Source organism: Octopus bimaculoides, chromosome 25, assembly GCF_046866305.1.
Source record: "Octopus bimaculoides isolate indiv1 chromosome 25, ASM4686630v1, whole genome shotgun sequence".
NCBI classification, from domain to species: domain Eukaryota; kingdom Metazoa; phylum Mollusca; class Cephalopoda; order Octopoda; family Octopodidae; genus Octopus; species Octopus bimaculoides.
Genome location: NC_142952.1, coordinates 11974546 through 11987933, shown reverse-complemented (window position 1 = coordinate 11987933; position 13388 = coordinate 11974546). Strand labels below are relative to the sequence as shown.

General features: G+C 41.4%; 1 protein-coding gene across 3 annotated transcripts in view; it reads right to left on the bottom strand.

Moving 5' to 3' along the window:
• LOC106875554 (Golgi-associated PDZ and coiled-coil motif-containing protein) overlaps window positions 1-12754 on the bottom strand; it is a 455453-nt gene extending 442699 nt beyond the window's left edge. For all 3 annotated transcript variants that reach the window (XR_016238373.1, XR_016238372.1, XM_089341983.1), the window contains exon 1: window positions 12526-12754. Coding sequence is in view for 1 of the 3 variants with exons in the window: in XM_089341983.1 (XP_089198109.1) it covers window positions 12526-12738 (213 nt within the window). In the remaining 2 variants the exon portion in view is untranslated. The remainder of the gene's footprint in view (window positions 1-12525) is intronic.
• Between the last annotated feature and the right edge of the window lie 634 nt (window positions 12755-13388).

Here is a 13388-nt window from a genome sequence, read left to right as displayed (position 1 = left end):
TACTGAGTAAGAAAGAAGACAAAACACTTGTGCTGGGGGGGGGGGAACTGTACTCAGTATGTAGAAAAGGAGTAGGTACAAACTTCGTATAGTGTGCTCAATGTAAACAATAGACACTTAACAGATGTGATGGGGTCACAGGCAAACAATAAAGGCAGTGTTCCTTGTGCAGATATACAAGAAGATTTAGCATGGAGTATAACCAATTCTTTGAAATGTTCAGAAAGTTTGCTAGAAGTAGACTGTAGTTTTTATTATTTAAGTGACCTAATCTGTAGTGGGGCAGGGTGCTCTGGAAGCATAGTTGCCAGGGTGAGAAAGGGAATAAAAAATAAAAAATCAGGGAGCTACTACATCTTCTGGTAACAAAAGGTTTTTCCTTTCTCAGAGAAGAGGAGGTTTTATGATGCTTGTGCATGAAGTGCAGTGCTACATGGTAGCGAGATATGGACCTTGAATGCAAAGGATCTGTGAAGGGTAGAAATAAATGAAGCAAGCAAACATCTCTGGATGTTTAATGTCAATGTACATGAATGATGCAGTGGAGATTACCTGAAAGAGAAGCTGCAGGTAAGAGGAATCAAATGTGGCTGCAACTGAGAAAACTGTGTTGGTGGTGGTGGGTGGTGGTGGTGGTGGTGGGGGCGCATGTGATGTGTACAGATGATGAAGGTTGCATAAAACTGTGTCTGTGGAAGCAGAACACTTAGAAATACAAGAGATGAAGTGGCAAAAGCTGACCTCAAGATGTTGAACCTCACAAGAGAGATGACAAGTGATCACAATAATGAGAAATACACTGCACTGAAGAAAACCTACCCTCTTCAGCCAGCATAGATGAAAGAATGCTAATGAAGGTAGAATTGTTGGCTGGGATGGTCTTGCTTCAGTTCATCAACAGCTCTTCTCCTGCCTTGCATTCCCTGTCGTCTCACCTTATCAACTCCTTTCTTGGGATGCTTTCACTGTTTTTCTTTTCTGCTCTCTTTCACCATCTCCTTTCTCCTCAATCCTCCTACTCAGTATGTTTTGCTATTTTCTTCTTCTACTCACACCCCACCTTTCTAGTGCCTTCCTTCGCCATCTTATTTCATTCATCCACTCCTACCCACAACCTCTATGGCACTCTCCAATCTCTCTTTCCTCCTCTGCTCCTCCTACCTTCTTTCACCATCCTCTCCCTGAGATCCTCTCCTATCTCAACATCCCCTCATCTCTTGTTCACCCCTATGATCCCACTCCCCCCACACCTTTTCCTTCAATGACCCTCTCCCTCACCCCACCAGCTATCTCTCTCTTTCGTGTTCCCTTTCCTTCACACCTGTTATATACAAGGTCTGATCAATAAGTATCTGGACTGTTGCCATAGTAACGAAACTAAAACACACAGAGCAAAGCTGCTCGGCAAAAATTGACCTTGAACTCTGCTGTGCATGAGCACTAAATTTTAATGTTTTAGCTCACTTCCGCAGTTTACAGCAGTGCTTGGAAGGTAGGTGTGTAGCGTGTGATCATTGCATTGACCATAACAGAGAAAGTTGTCATGGTGATACCTGTTAAAGCTTGGAGGACTATGATAAACAAGAGGGGACTAAAAATTGATCCCCAGACTCCTACCTGTACACTAAATTCCTTGCTATGCTCCTTGGCAACTTTCACCTTACTGGCAACATCCCTGTACATAGCATGTACAGCTCTCATCAACCATTTATCTATCCCTAGCTTCTGCATCGCTCACTGGACAAGTGAGCAGTGGACCTTATCAAAGGCTTTCTCCATGTCAACAAAAGCCAGATACAGAGGTTTATTTTTGGCCAAGTCCTTCTGTAGTTGCCTCAGCAGGAAGATATCATTGATGCTGTTTCTACCTGGCACAAATCCAAACTGCATCACATCTGTGCTAACTCTCTTCCTAATTAATTGAGCTACGACCCTTTCTGTGACTTTCACCACCTGGTCAAGCAATTCGGCACCTCTGTAACTATTTCTATCTAAGGCATTACCTTTGCTTTTATAGTAGTTGACTATAATGCTGCTTTACCAATCGTTGGGTATGCCCCCCCCCCCCACCCAGCCTCATGAACAATTTGATTAAGTAAATGGGTGACGAGATCACCTCTCATTCCACCAGATATTTTAAGCATCTCAGCAGTGATTCTTGATGAGCCAAGGGTTTTCCCTGTCTTCATATCCTTAATTGCTTTATCTACTAAGCTACTGTCAATTTGGATAACTGGCCCTCTGTTGGGTCCACATTAGACAGGTTCTCCTTCTCCTATGTATTCTCTACATTTAGCAACCCTTTCATTGTGGTACTTCCAAGGTTCCTTCTTTGCAGAATCACCAACTGCAAGTGAGCCATCATCTATGTGAACACACTTCTCTCCTACCACATCAATTTTCTCTGACACACTGTCTTGCAATCTGTGACATCCCGTTTGATCGATGTACAGAGAAGGACAGAAAGAGCAAGAGATGCAGTAAATGACATTGCTAGAAGTGCTGGTGAAGGAGTCAGTGATATGATAGGGATGATGATGGATGCCTACGAGGATGGTGGTGTTGGAGAGGTAGGGGCAAGTGCAAAAGCGTGGACGGTTAGGGTTAGAGTCATACCGATACAGTCATCAATATAACGATTGCATAGTTCAGGAGTGGGACCAGAGAATCTTGAAAATATTTGGGCCTCAACATAGCCAACGAACAGGTTCGCATAGTTGGGGCCTATACTCGTTCCCATAGCCACTCCCAAGATCTTTTGGTAAAACTCACCCGCAAACGAGAAACAGTTAAGGGAGAGAACAAATTTGGCCACACAAAGAAGTGTGGACGTGTCAGGTTGGGGGATAGGTCGAAGATCTAGGTGGTGTGGGATCACCATATATAGGCTCTTGATATCAAGAGTAAAGAGAAGTTTAGAGGAGGCAGGAGGGAAGGAGAAAGAGTTGAAAAGATGAAGAGTATGGTTAGTGTCGTGGATATGAGAGGGGAGGGAAGCCACTAGGAGGGCAAGGACACGGTCGAGGTATTTGGAGACGAGTTCCGTGGGGCAGTTGCAGGCAGAGACTATGGGACAGCCAGGGTTGTTAGGTTTGTAAACTGTGGGGGTGCAGACAATGAGGTTGGAGGTGGTGGGAGGGAGACGGAAGGAGGAGATGAGGTCAGGGATAGTGGATGACACAGCCTGTTGGTAGCTAGATGTGGGGTTGGAGGGCAGAGGGCAGTAGAAGGAGGTGTCTTAAAGTTGGCGGAGAGCTTCAGCCTTGTAGAGGTCCGTGCATCACACCACCATGGCTCCACCCTTGTCGGCTAGTTTTTTGATGAGGTCTTTGTGGCGTCGGAGACATCGAAGAGCCGAGAGTTCGGCTGAGATGTTCAGATGTTGGGGACGCCTGGAAAAGTCAAACCGGTCCACAGCGCGCTGGCAGATGCCTGCAAAATAATCAACTGCTTGGAACTGGCCAAGAGCTGGTGTCCAGTGGGATGGTCGGCAGTCCAGGTCGGTGAAGCAGTCCTCCGCATTAGATGCAGGTGGAGTGTCATGGAATAGCGCACACAGCCTTAGATGGCACACAAAGCTGTGGATATCAGCACGAGTCTGAAATTCGTTACTAGATGGAGTGAGGGGGGTGAAATGCAGACCCCTACTGAGGAAGGGAGCGCTCTGCCTCAGTGAGGGGAAGATCGGGAGGAATGGTAGCAACAGACTGAAGTGGAGAAGGGATGGATGGGTCAGATGTGGGAGTAGTGGAAGGCTGGGAAGAGGGGTAGGTGTGGGGAAGGTGGAGTAACGGGGGTAGGGGGAGTAACGAGGGGGGGGGCTATCATACACACACACAAAGTTATGAATTTGTGTTGCAATATTCCTAATCTGAAAATGTGTGTTGAAACAGATATTGTTGTATTTAGGGATGGTCATTTTTGTTTTTCTTTTTGCCAAATAAACGCATGCACTATATATTCATTCTTCACTAATTTATTACACTTCTTTTTCTAAAATGGGTCCATTGTCTGAAAGTCTTTCGTCACACATCTGTGACCTCTTCAGCGACACTTTCCGTCCTTGTGTGTGCTCCTTGCGGAAGAGGTCACAGATGTGCGACAAAAGACTTCCAGGCAATGCACATGTTTTAGAAAAAGAACAGTAATAAATGAGTGAAAAACAAATATATTAGTGCATGTCTTTATTTGGAAAAAACAGAAAAAAAAACACGAAATACATCTCTCTGTATATATAGATGTATATATATACATACATATATATATATATATATATATATATATATACACACACACGACAACCACCACTACAAAACTGACTGACACATATAACATCTGTTTCAATGCAAACACAAAACTTTTACACTTTGTTTACAGTAAGCTAGATACAACACAATACTGTTTGGCTTAACGGTGTTTGTTGCATTACTAGCAAATTATCTTACTAAGTGACCTAACTTTGGGGGTAAACGAAAAGGCTGATACATCAGATACCATAAAACTATTCCACTTTTGTTTCATCACAGGTTTACTCACTACTTTCAAGCTAATGACAAGAGCATTCCTTATTAATACGAAACAATAGTAATATCAAAGGCAAGGCAGTGAGCTGGCAGAACTGTTAGCACGCCAGGTAAAATGCTTAGTGGCATTTCATCTGTCCTTACGTTCTGAGTTCAAATTCCACTGAGGTTAACTTTACCTTTCATTTTTTTTTTTTTCAGAGGTCGATAAAATAAGTACCAGCTGAGCACTGAGGTCAATGTAATCGACTAACCCCGTTCCCTCGAAACTGTTGACCTTGAAATCAATATGAAACAATAATAATAATATCAAAAAAACACACACATACAAGATCATCATCATCATCATCTTTTAACATCCTTCTTCCACGCTGACTTGGGTTGGGTGGTTTGACAGGATCCGTCAGGTCAGAGGGCTATGACAAACCCCAATGTTTGCTTTGTTATGGGCTTCTGTAGCTGGATGCCCTTTCCAATGCTAATCACTTTACAGAGTGAACTGGGTGCTTTTTTTTTGTTTGCTTGTTTTTTGGCACCAGCACTTGTGAGGTTGACTTGTAGCTTGCAAGACTAAGATTCTCACTGGCTGAGTGGGGCTACAGTAGAAAGAGGGGCAGCTTTATGCTAGGTGATGAAAGGTTAGAGGAGGCACAATGGTCCAGTGGTTAGGGCAGTGGACTCGCAGTCATAGGATCGCGGTTTCGATTCCCAGACCGGGCGTTGTGAGTGTTTATTGAGTGAAAACACCTAAAAGCTCCACGAGGCTCCGGCAGGGGATGGTGGCGAACCCTGCTGTACTCTTTCACCACAACTTTCTCTCACTCTTTCTTCCTGTTTCTGTTGTGCCTGTAATTCAAAGGGTCAGCCGTGTCACAGTGTCACGCTGAATATCCCAGAGAACTACGTTAAGGGTACATGTGTCTGTGGAGTGCTCAGTCACTTGCATGTTAATTTCACGAGCAGGCTGTTCCGTTGATCGGATCAACTGGAACCCTCGACGTCGTAAGCAACGGAGTGCCTACAAACGAAAGGTTAGAGTATGAAAGAAGGGGTTGGAACAGGCTCCCTACTGGAAAATGAATCTCTGTTATAGCTTGGAGGATTATGATAGACAAAAGGGGGCGAAGAACTGATTCCTGATGAACTCCTGCTTGTACACTAAACTCCTTGTTATGTTCATTGGTGACTTTCACCTTATTGGCAGCATCCCTGTACACGGCTTTTTACAGCTCTTACCAACCATTCGTCTATCCTTAGCTTCCATATCACCCACCAGACAAAGGAGTGGGGGACCCTGTCAAATGCTTTCTCCAAGTCAACAAAAAGCTACTCATATTAGACAAGAGTGGGGGAGGGAGTGATCTGAGTGGAACTGGATAGAGAGATGAAGATGGTGGTGGCGAGGTGTCAAAGTAGGTGTAAAGGAAGAGGCAGAGGGAGAACAGGAAGGGGTGCCACTATACTGAATGATGAACAAGAGTCAATGTAGCGTTGGATGGGGGGGGGGGAGCAGTGTTTATGATAAAAGGAGTTGGATAGATGGTAGGGGGAGAAAAGATGGGGATTAGATGGGAAGGGTAGTGAAACGGTGGTGGAGTAATCAATGATACATTAGAGAGGTGCTGATTGGCAGTACAGGAAGATGAAGGGCAACAGGGCAGAGGGAAAAAGGCATTAGATATGGAGATTGAAAGAGTGTAAGTGGGGGAGAGAAAGACATAGTGCATGGGGAGAGAGAGTAAGAGATGTGTGGTGATAGGACAAGTCATCAGGAAGTGAGTCAAAGGAGGATAGATAATGTGGTAGCAAAGCAGGGTGGCATGATCAGAGAAAAATGAGGCTGGAGAGGGGCAATGTTATGAAAGAAGGATGGGAGTCAAGGGAAAGGATTCAAATTAGTAATGAAAGATAACTGATATCAGAGAAAAGATGATAAAACATGTAGTTTTGCCCTATTTAATTTCATGAGGAGAATACTGCAGTTTGCAGGTGATATGGAGATCAGAGAGAGAGGATGAGGAGTGGAAGGAAGATTGGATGAGGAAATTAGATGAGGGGCAATTGTCTTATGAAGACATTTTGCTTTTAGAACCTCAGTTTTGCAAAAATGGCAGATTCTTTTTGGGCTCCATGTATCGCCAGATATTCCAGGTCGTTGACATCATGTCCATGAGATTCAAACCCCTCAGAATGGTCTTCACCACATCATCCTAAGGTCTTGCTGGGTCTCCCATTTTGTCAGCTTCCACCACATTTAGATATCAGCACTTCTTTATGCAGCTGTTTTCATCCATCTGCATCATGTGACCAAACCAGCACAGCCTTCTCGCACATCATATCTGAGTCCTTTTATACCCAATTTTTCTCTCAGCACATTTACACTAAAAACAATGTGAATAAATAAGTATTACATTCGACAGTATTATATGAATACTAAAGAGTCAAAGCAGTGATTAATATCCATTTCTCCTACAGCCTGTCTGGCCTTTCTTTCCTAAGTTAAGAAGACAGTCTCAGTATGTGGGTGGGGTTGTGGTAGAGTTGTTACATTCCATCATTAGCATTTAAACCAGCCATATCTGGCTCAAATATTCTACCTCTTCTATGTTCAAACCAGCCAGATCTGGCCTTTCACACCTACCTTCCAATGCCATTCTAAAAATAAATAATCACATCATCATCAAAACCTGGAAGCTATGAGATAATGCATGATTAACTCAACGCAATCTAAAGAAATAAGCATTACATTTGAGAGAGTAATTTGAATGCTAAAGGTGACAGGAAGTGCAGCCAGCCATAGAAACCTAGATAAAACAGAAATAATATTTGAGCAAAACATGACCCTCCAACTTATCTAGAAGGACTGTGGCTCTGAATAAGAAATGACTTCACCCTTTTTCTTACCAGCCCACCTGAAACTGGCCCTGGGTCTAGACACAAACATCCTGTTTTAAAGTGATCTAAATTAAAATCTTCCATCAAAATTTCATGCTAATTTAACCCTTTGGCATTTCAAGTGGTCATATCCGGCCAAAATAATCTACCTTTTTTTATTTTCAAACTGGCCAGATTCAGCCTCTTACACCTACCCTTCAATGTCATTCTAAAACTAAACAATCATATTATTGAAATCTTGATGGTATGAGATAATGCATGATTAATTCATAACAATCATCATCATCATCCTTTAATGTCCGTTGTCCATGCTGGCATAGGCTGAACAGTTTGACCAGGGCTGGTAAGCTGAGGGGCTGCACCAGACTCCAGTCTGATATGGCATGGTTTCTACGGCTGGATGCCCTTCCTAATGCCAACCACTCCCTGGAAGTGGAATGGATGCCAGTGATGTGATACTAGTATCTGCCACAACTATGATTTCACTAAGCTTGATGGGTCTTCTCAAGGACAGTATATTGCCAAAGGTCTTGGTCATTTGTCATTGCCTCCATGAGGTCCAGCACTCGAAAGGTGCTTCTTATTTGCCGACAACGGCCACAACTATGTGTATAAATAAGCATTACATTTGACAGAGTAATCTAAATGCTAAAGGGTTAAGTTCCAAGCACCTGCTTAATGACAAAATTATTTTCCTAAATTCTTAATGATTTTAAGAATCAATTGAAACAAAGAGAGTATATTTCGGTGGAAATATGGTAATGAAAGGGTTAAACAGAGACAACTCATTCAACTCATGCCAGTAAGGAAAGCAGATGCAAAATGATGACAGTCACACATTAGCAACTACAACTCAAACAGTTTGGGCTAAAATTGCTATTGTCTCCCACAGGAATGGGATTGCACGTTTCTGTGTACATCAGTTAAACATACACACAAGCCTCCTCTGGCCCCTGTGCCAATGGCACATAAAAAGCACCCACTACACTCATGGAGTGGTTGGCGTTAGGAAGGGCACCCAGCTGTAGAAACACTGCCAGATCAGACTGGAGCCTAGTGCAGCCTTCTGGCTTCCCAGACCCCAGTCGAACTGTCCAACCCATGCCAGCATGGAAAACGGACATTAAATGATGATGATTCATGCATATATCAGAAATTCAGGGTTGGGGTCCAGCATGCTGGAAGAACACTGGAAGGTACCCACTAGCTTTTGTTAAAGCATGCCTCTAGAACCTGCATCAAACCCAGGCTATATCTGTACCAATAAACAGTGGTGACTTGGTTAGCGAATCCTCTGCAATGGTCAACAATTGACTGCAAGATGAGCTACTACGGATAACACTGACCCAAAGTGTGTACGCATGTGACTGGGGACCACATGTGAACTTGTACTCTGACTGAAATACCAAACACGAACTCTACACTTCAACAGCGAATGGCAACTTCAGCTATGGCATCCACACTGTCCAAACATGCTTGCTCTCCCAGTGGGGTATTTGTCAAATTTGATCCATTACTGCCTGAACTGTGGCCGACCACCAGATAGGGGGCGGGAGGTCAGCATTCATGAGGGATATGGTGAACATTTTGGTCAGAGCCAGTTCAACACACCCCAAATGAATGCCACTGTAAGTACAAGTAGTACATACAAGCATAAATACACACATCATTGTCAGTATATGTCAGCTACCGATACTGGCAAGAGATGGATGTATCACCACAGTGCAAGTCAAGTTTCATTTGGATTTAAGTGGGGGCTAAGAGTCTGTCATGAGCCCAAGGACTCACAAGGCCAAAGCTTAACTCGGTATCCATAGTGTATGAGTGATTGAGATTACAAAATTCCCTGCCCATGAGGGGGGTGCTAATCTGTCACAAGGTTTATCTGGAGTTACTACCCTCCTAAATGGATTGCAGAACCATGACTCACTCAAAAATTCCATTTCCAAGTATGGTTTCTATAGGTGGACGCCAGCCCTAATGCAGAGGGTAATGGGTTCAATTTACTGTGGTATCTCAACTAGAGTGTTTGCCTTGACCTGTCCAGGGTACAGACTCTGCTGCAGTCCTCTATGTTGGGCCTATTTGTTTAAGGCAAATATGACTGAATGGATGAATAGAAGAATGAGGATTGAAAATGGAAGAGAGTGGAAGGGAAAAGGAGTGAGATTATAAGAGTATGAGGTGAGAAACAGAGCGTCAAGGGTGAGAAAAAAGCTAAACTGGGACTCAGTTGGTTATGATGACAAGGGTTCCAGTCAATCCACTCAATGGAACAGCCTTTTCATCGAATTAACATGCAAGTAGCTGAGCACTCCACAGACATGTATATCCTTAATGTAGTTCTCAGAGAGATTCAGCACGACACAGAATGCAACAAGGCCGGCCCTTTGAATTACAGATACAACTCATTTTTATCAGCTGAGTGGACTGGAGCAATGTGAAATAAAGTGGCTTGCTCAAGGACACAATGTGTTGTCAGGAATCGAGCTCTTGATTGTGTAATCATGAGACAAATACCATAACCACTGAGGCACATGCCTTCACTAGGGGTGAGAAGGATTAAAGGGACTGTGTGAAACCCTTGATACCAGTTGAGATAACCCCATACATGTGGTATTAAATCAAACAACACGAAGAGGATATATATGCGAGATGGAAGGTTGGAGACAAAGGCATAAGGTCCACCCTAACAGCTTTCCAATCTCACAATGTAACACACAGGCAATACCAACTGAAAAGTAAAGGGAGAGATGAGGACATCACATGTGTACAGGACAGTGCAAATACTAACATCTTGTGAGTAGATGAAGAATTCCTGAATAGGTTACTGTAAGTGCAGAGTTGTTTCATATGACCCCAGAGTTGCAGGTCACATAGAACACACTTTAACAGAAACTGGAATAAGAAATACTTATCGTCCACAGGTTGGAGGAGACCAACAACATTAACAGAAAGAGTATCCTCTCTGTAATCTATGATGGATATATTCCAAACCACCTAGAAGGCTACACTTTCTCTATCCAGCAACAGGAGGCAGCTACTAAATACCTGATCAATAAGTAAGATAAGGATACTCCCAAATCTCCATAAAATGATAGAAAATGTTAATTGTGCCATACCAATGTGGAAGGTGTCACTCATCTCATCACCAGCCATCCAAAAATGTCTAAAGGTACATTTCCACAAGAGACAACATTGTTACCAAACCTATTTCCTAAGCAATAAGGTATCTTAATCCATTCTGGCAGATTCAAACATGAAAATGCTGAATGCTGTTGTATTCATCTTTGAGTGACCAGTATATTCATATTTGATCCTGCCAAAATGCATTAAGAATGAATAATGATGTTATTGTTTAGAGTCTCACTATTTTGCATTCACCCAATGAATTATTTACGAGGTTATCATCCACAGGAAGGATTGCTCCACTGGACACATCAAAGATGCACAGAAGTAGAATGTATCTACACTTTTAAAAATAAAAAAATACTGGTGAAACATTCCAATAAAAAAAGGGACCTGGTGTGAACACCACAGGGCTCTTATTGGTCAAAGAGACAGGAGCCAAAAGTTATACATAGCTGTAGAAATCAGCTGCCCAGTGGAGGTGTGTCTTGTCTACAGGTTGTGGAAAAAGAGAACAGCTATGGTGAGCCAATGCAAAACCTACAGCTCTTGAACTCAGGTTATAAGTTTTCTTTTGTTATCTATCATAGGTACAATGGAGGGAAGGGGTCTAAGTAACAAGAGATTTACATAGAAGCCCTAAAATAATGGAATTTACCAATAAAGAACAGAGTAAAACCGACTTGCATCCTCCAAACCCAATCAGTTTGTGGTGGAATGATTTGTAAAACATTCCAGGGATTCTCCATTTGACTTTTCTGGGATTAGCATACAGTTACATGTGCGTGTATGTGTATGTATATATGCACACATTTATACATTAAAAGACATATGCACACAGTTTACATGTTCACAAACTCCTGGAACTGTTTTGGGCAAAAAAAACAAAAAAAAACACCATGTCAGGTTGTTAACGACCAACTTGAATTAAGTAAATAACTTAAATCTTTCTGTCTCTTTCTCTCTCACACACACACTAGTGGAGAGAAGGAGACTGGGAGGTGAGTTGAGATCCCAGTAGGGTGAGTTATTGGCCGTTTCTAGTCTTGGCTTCATTTTGCTCCATGGGATAAATAACCACGCACCTCTATTCCCTCCGTTAAATTTAGGGGCTTTGTGCAGTTGAAAACAGACACAAAATAAACAAGTAGTTATAAATAAATGAGTGATGGGTAAATACCCTTTCGGAGTTCTAATCCAGCTAAATCACACAGTGGGTCGATATGACCAGCGGTTTCTGATTCCGACTGAGGCCTTAGAAATTATTCCCGTTATTACTGTTGCTATTCTAGTTAGTCATGGACATTATTATCATTATTATTATTATTATTATTCCCTACTACATCACAAGAATATGTTTATCGGCTCAGTTGCAAAATAATTCAGCAGATATTCATTAGACGGACTGCAGCATTATTAAACAATATTCACAAACTACTGATACAACGTTTAAGAAGAAGATGAAGAAAGAGAAAAGAAACGGATGGGGGTAAATAAATACACAAACAGACTAAAAATAGATCTGAAGGGAGAAGGGGAAAATTTGTGCAGGATATACTAACTGCTACTACATGACAGAGCAACAGTTAAACTGTTTGTTTACAGCTGGATCGTAAGGACTTAGTTTATGTAAAACTAGCCACAAGCCGGCCTCGCTACATAGATATGGTGTTTGATTATATATATAGCTAGATTAAAATAAGTGAAAAAATAGACGTTTATTAATTTAAAACATACCATTCGTACGAAACCACAAGTATTAATTTTAATTGGGGTATATTTATGTATTTATAGACGTTAACTAAACAAATCCATTTTACCGTATTTGAAATTGGATATATCATAGCATCTGCATCTGCACAGCCAGTGTATGTATATTATAGACATTATTGAATACTGTTGTATGTTTAAAGTGAATTTATACAGAGAACAGAGAGAAAAAACAGATGAATTGGCTGATATTTATACAACAACTTACTTCTAATTTCACATTGTACTGAAAGATAGTCTGCGCCTTGTGCCAGAGCTGAGCGAATGCCGCACTCAAAGCAGTCATTTTCTGTCTCCCATCACATGTAAGTTCATATTGCTCGGGATCTATTTCCCCTAGCAACAGGTCGAGATCAACAAAAGCCTTGTCGAAATCATTTTCCAAAATTTCCAACCAGCGAAATGACACATTGGCAGCCATTTTTGTTTACGTCCGTGCAAAGCTAGCACAATTCTTTCAGTCGAACCTTTTATAAACAACTTTCGCTCACAATTATTATTCGTTTAAATATAAAATATACGCCTTGTTATTTTACAAAAAAAATTATTATACTCTTTAAAATCATTTTACGAATACTGAAAAATAGATAATGGGATTATTTTCAATGAATGAAATAAAAAAAAAAGAGAAAGAAAAGTCATTAAAATGAAATCAGTTCATCTCTCTCTCAACATAACGATACACAACATGACACAAACCACATATTGATTATCTTCTGATAGCAGCAGTGTGGACTAAAACACCACAGGGTGTTGGATGAAGTTCTGCACATTATGTGCATTATATCTTTTATTGAACACACTAAGATATATTATGCGATATATATATATATATATATATATATATATATATATATATATATATATATATATATTTATATATGTACAGCAGCAGCACCAGAGTGACTTAGGGGCCTAGAGTTTCGTGCATTGGTACTTATCAAACATTGATAAGTTAGTAAAATACCAACACACAAAACTTTAGGCCCTTGAGTCACTTTGTAGCTTCTGCTAAATATATATATATATATATATATATATATAGATAGATAGATATAGATATAAATACGC